This window comes from Erpetoichthys calabaricus, chromosome 2 (assembly GCF_900747795.2).
Source record: "Erpetoichthys calabaricus chromosome 2, fErpCal1.3, whole genome shotgun sequence".
NCBI lineage: Eukaryota > Metazoa > Chordata > Cladistia > Polypteriformes > Polypteridae > Erpetoichthys > Erpetoichthys calabaricus.
In genome coordinates this window covers 130,865,215-130,871,009 of record NC_041395.2, presented here as the reverse complement: position 1 = coordinate 130,871,009, position 5,795 = coordinate 130,865,215, and the positions used below count along the sequence as shown (strand labels likewise).

The 5,795-nt window shown below is 32.7% G+C and overlaps 1 protein-coding gene across 1 annotated transcript in view; it reads left to right on the top strand.

The window, feature by feature from the left end:
- The first annotated feature begins 1,655 nt into the window (after nt 1–1,655).
- The window catches only part of LOC114669566 (extracellular calcium-sensing receptor-like), a 13,071-nt gene continuing 8,931 nt past the window's right edge, over nt 1,656–5,795 (top strand). The window contains exons 1-4 of the mRNA XM_051922871.1: nt 1,656–1,864; nt 2,126–2,420; nt 3,130–3,945; nt 5,195–5,422. Coding sequence (XP_051778831.1) covers nt 1,665–1,864; nt 2,126–2,420; nt 3,130–3,945; nt 5,195–5,422 — 1,539 coding nt within the window. The 5' untranslated portion in view covers nt 1,656–1,664. The remainder of the gene's footprint in view (nt 1,865–2,125; nt 2,421–3,129; nt 3,946–5,194; nt 5,423–5,795) is intronic.

The following is a 5,795-nucleotide window of genomic DNA, read 5'->3' as shown; positions in this document are numbered from 1 at the left end:
CAGTCCATATCAGTATAGAAATCCAGCAGGATTTTTTTCCCATTGAGATTTTGATGTGTTTTCAAAGTGTTCCTTTATTTTTTTTGAGCAGTTTATATATATATATATATATATATATATATATATATATTATATATACTGTATATATATATATATATATATATATATATATATATATATATATATATATATATATATTATACAGTATATTATATATATACTAGTCATTTAGCCCATTACAATAACGGGCGCTAGAACAGTAGTGCATAAACATTAGTAGGAACAGTCTATATTAAATGGCAAGGGACTTTGACCTCATTCTTTTTGTTGGTCGTATTTTTCTTTCTTTCAGCCTTTCTTTTGTTGATGTTTACTTGCTGAGCTGACCGTTCTTCGTGGGCTGCCGCCATGTATTGTGTGTCTTTAATTTTCTGTGACAGTAATACTGTCTTGTACGTCCGCTGGTTTGTACGTCCGTAATATACCTTTAATTTTCTCTGGCGGTAATACAGGCGTGCGCGTCGGTAATATGCCTTTAATCTCCTCTGACAGTAATACTGGCTTGTATGTGGCTGTAATATGCGTCACTGTGTTGTGTACCTTTAATTTCCTCTCGCAGTAATACTGGTTTGTATTTCCGTAAAACACCTTTAACTTTCTCTGACAGTAATATCGCGCATCACACCGTGCCCCGCGCATGCGCACTTCACCAGAAGACACACACACACGGACACCTGGACGCACACAGGGATTTTATTAAAGAGGATATATATTATAAATTTATATATAGTCTACAGTATATTATATATATATGTTAATTATATATTAATGCAAGTTACACATTGCATTTAAAAGTTAAGTAATATTCTCATTATATGACTACTATATTAATTACAAGCCATTATAAAATGCATAGTCAGAAATTTCTTTCAGCAAATACATTTTTTAATACGATAAAAAGAATATACTGTTACAGTACACAATTCTTTTTAATAACCCTTTTTTGTTGTTTGCTTAAATACGGGTTCTTTGTCTTTTTGGCCTCTCTCTACTTATGGTGCTCTTTTCATCTCCTAGGTGCTCAGTTTACAAGCTGCTCATAGGGCAGATTGATTATCTCTGATTGTTCAAATTCTTGTAGCATATGGTAGTTAGTTAAGATAATTAAAGGCAGCACAAAGATGGAGTGTTTAATTGCACTTTTAAGAAAGACATACAGTAAATGCCAAATTAATGCTGCATTTGTAATGCAGCAGCCTTAATGGGTGGGAAATCCACAGGAGGTGAAAAAGGAAACTAGCATGCATTTAATAATTTTGGTGGCCAGATATTTATTTATGAACAATCAGATATATCAGATGATAAATTCTAAATTTCTTTATATTGATGACAAATGTCTTTTCACATATGATACTAATTTTGAAACCTGCACTTCATAGGTTACTATTTTTGTTTACTACAGAAACATCGAGTGGAATCAGTATGTCTTATCTCTTCAGAAGAATTGATGTATAGCGGAACTCTTTAGGGAACTAAAGAATAATCTGTTGTGTCCAATGTAAATTTGCCATGTGGTAATTATGCATGTCAACAATCTATAAAAGTGGAACAGAAAAAATAAGCAATGCATATCACTGATAAGCAGTTCACTGCAGTATTTTTAAATGCTGCTTCTTCTTGTGCTCCTCACTGCCCGGTTAACAGAGGCAGAAGAATCTGTTTGCCGACCTCATGGAACTCCAGGCAGTCCACAGCTTTTTAAAGATGGTGATATTTTAATAGGAGGTATTTTTTCAATCCATAACACTGTGAGTGACATAAAAGCAAACTTTTCTAACAATCCACAAGCTGTAAAGTGTAAAAGGTGAGTATCAGAAATTATAGAAATTGCTCATAATAACTATTAATACATTAAAATGATGTTTCCAAAAAAGGTCAAATCATGGCTGATATGATTAATATTTATATTTTTTCTTGGCACTATGATTTTTCAATAAGTGTTAGGCAAAACAACCTTTTTTTAAAGTTTGTATTTAACAAAATAATAAATTATGCATACTTGGGTATATAAATAGGATGAATTTGGGAGTATTTTTATTGCAAATTTACATTGCTTTTTCAACAGTTTAGATTTCAGAGAACTTCGTTTTGCTCAAACAATGATTTTCGCAATTGAAGAAATAAACAACAGTACTGAAATACTTCCTGATGTTGTACTGGGTTACAAAATTTATGATTCATGTGCTTCTTCCTCATTGGCTCAAAAAGCTGCCCTTGATTTGGTGAATGGACCAGATGCTTCTTTTTCCAACAATAGCACTTGTGCTAAACCATCATTTGTTACTGCTATAATAGCAGAGTCCGGATCGTCACCCACCATTGCCATTGCCAGAGTCGTTGGACCACTTGGAATTCCACTGGTATGTAATGAGAATATACATGCATAGACAAAGTGCATATTTCCAAAAAACTCTTTTATACAGTATTAACTGCATATGATTTGCAATTGTCCTAGTCTTTAGCTGGCTTCAGAATAGTTTGCTGTTCTCCTAAACTTTGCTTTTTCAATCAATTATGATGTATCACAATTTATAAGCATATATTGAAATCACATAACCATACTTAAGTAATCTTGTCATTTTATGAAGGCAGATATATTGAGTACTCCTTCTAAAATCTTAAAATGAGTGCAGATTTTATTCCTTCCATATGCAATTTCAATAAAAAGTTAATCGCAAAAAACATATGATTATTCTTCCAGTGGTCATAATCAGAGTTCTTTTAACCACATGAGAGACAGCCAGAAACAGAGAGAATATTTTAAGAGGAGTTCAGTCAGAAATAGAAAGGCTAGCAGGCTTGCAGTGATTAAGCACATTAATGATTGCTCGAAAGAATGGCAGATGATGGCAGCCAAATACTGAGAAATTTGATTTGCTCTTTTTAGAATCTTTACAGTTAAGCATGATACGACAGTGAATTAGTAGTGTATTGAAAGTTCTCATGATAGACTGTTTAAAAACAATACTTTTCTATTTCCTTAATTAAATCCAGTGATTTGAATACTGCACATATGCCATATTGAACATTGTGCATTTTTAAATTCTTCATGGTGAATTTTTTTCACAGGTGAGTCACTATGCAACCTGTGCTTGTCTCAGCAATAGAAAGGAATTCCCTACATTTTTTAGAACCATACCTAGCGACTACTTTCAAGCAACTGCTTTAGTTAACCTTGTAAAGCACTTTGGTTGGTCTTGGGTTGGAGCCCTTAGAAGTGACAACGATTATGGAAATTTTGGAATGGCCACATTTATCAAAATGGCCGAAGAAGAAAATATTTGTATTGAATTTTCTGAAGCATTTTACAGAACAAATTCAAGGGAGAAACTTTTGAAAGTTGTGGACACAATAAAGAAATCCACTGTAAAGGTAATTGTGACATTCATGGCAACAGGTGATATAGCAATAATACTGGAGGAATTATCTAAGCAGAATGTTTCTGGCTTTCAATGGCTTGGCAGTGAGGCTTGGGTAACTGATGCTGAGCTGCTTTCAAAGGAGGGCTATGGGCTTCTAAGGGGAACTTTAGGCTTTGCAATCAAGAAGTCAGTTATTTTTGGATTAAGGAATTTTTTGGTAAACATACACCCTCTTGAAATCTCTGGCAACTCACTTATAAAGGAATTTTGGGAGACTGCTTTCAGCTGTACCTTTATGAACAATACGACAGTTTCACCTCAGAGATTGTGCACAGGATTAGAGAATTTAAGTAATTTACAAAACCCATATACTGATGTGTCACAGTTAAGGATATCAAATAATGTATATAAAGCTGTGTATGCAATAGCCATGTCGTTGCATAATATGTTAATTTGCAAGCAGTCACTGGATCCAGCGAAGTCACATATTTGCAGCGACAAATATAACATTGAACCAGTAAAGGTAAAGGACATCTTAACATATAAACTTTTACTGATATGCATATTTTTCTGTTATTGTAATAATTATACTTAATGGATGTATATAATATAGTACTTTTCATGGTGAGTACCATCACATTTGGGACTTCTAATGAATCTTCATCTGTATTTAACATTGAAGCCATTTTCTCTAGATTTTAAATTGCTCTCCCTTCATTAAGAAATTTCCTCATCTCTACCTTTCAGTGTAATTGCACTGTCACAACACAGAAGAATGCTGACTTGGATAGTTGGAATACAAGACATACAGTACCTTACAATTAATCCACTTACCTTTTTATAGTATAATACTATAAATGGCTTTAATCTGTATCTATTTATGTTACTTATTGTTAATTTGCCTATGACTATTGATATCTATGCATCCATTTCTCATTTTTTACTATTGCTGTTCTTGTTGTGTCTCCATTTGATACCTGATGTTTAAAATTAGAAGTCTTCTTCATGTCTGCTAATGGTCAATTACTTTTATGAGCTATTATTTGACCTTTTCATAGACGCTTTATTGCAAATTTTTGCACTTCATTGTAATGATGCATGTTGTTAATGGTGCTGTATAAAATAAAGATACAGACAACTGTGTAGGTTTAAGTTTGTTTTTTGTGCGGCATGGCAATACAGTGAGTAGCTTAACTACATCCTATAACTTAGTACTTGATCACCTCAATGTCTTTTGTGAGGAGCTATCATGTTAAACACGTTTTATTCCACTGGCTCTTCTTTCTTTACACTTTTCAAATATTCAAACTCGGGTTGATTGGTAATTCTAAATTCACCCTTTGTGAGTGGCTTTGTTTTTGATTGTCTTGTACTGCATTCATTTATTCTGTTCTGATTTATTGTGTCTGCTGCTAGATTGATAGGCTACATGAATTAGACTATGTTATGGAAAGGGTGTTTAGGGTCCTTGTTTGATCCTTGGGTGGACACTGTGTATCATTTGTACGTTTTCCACATGTTGGCTATTTGTTTTCCTGCATTCATAAGACCCATTAATTACTATTTCTAATTAGTCACAGTGTGAATGAAAGCATTTGACTGCACCCGACTGTTCCTTGCAATAGACTGGCAAGATATGTGCCTTGTGCCCAGTGCTGTCAGAACAGAGTAAGCATGTTAATAAAATGAATGGATGTAAATTTAAGAATTGACGGATATTGATTCAATCTATTAATTTAGAGTAATAACTTGTTATCTCTTCCTTCTTCTAGTTAATGAATTTTTTGAAAACAGTATATTACACAACCAAAAATGGAGATCAAGTGTATTTTGATGTCAATGGTGATCCATTGCCAATATATGAAATAGTTAATTGGCAAATTAATCAAAAAGGCCAAGCAGAAATTGTAACAGTTGGATACTATGATGCTTCTGCACCTAATGGGAACATTTTTAAGATGACTAACATAAGTATAATTTGGGCAAATGGTCAAGCCACGGTACAGCAAGTTTTTATTGATTGTTTGAAAAATGAAAATTGTTTATGAATGCTCAAATCTCAAAAACAAACCATTTATACTTTTTAATGACTGTTTTGCAAAGATTTAAAATGTCACTTTCTACAATTAATTATCACATGCATTTGTTAATCCAATAGCATTTGTTTATGACATTTCATATGAATTTAAATTTAATATCAATAAAAACATGTCACAAAGTAACAATGATGCACAAATATTTAAATGTTTTTAAATTTACAGTGTTTTGTTCACTTTTTTCTAAACTGAAATGCAATCCATTTATGTATTTATTTGTATTTAAAAATCTGAAAAATACATTTTGTTCAGATCCATCTAATATTGATTCTGCCTA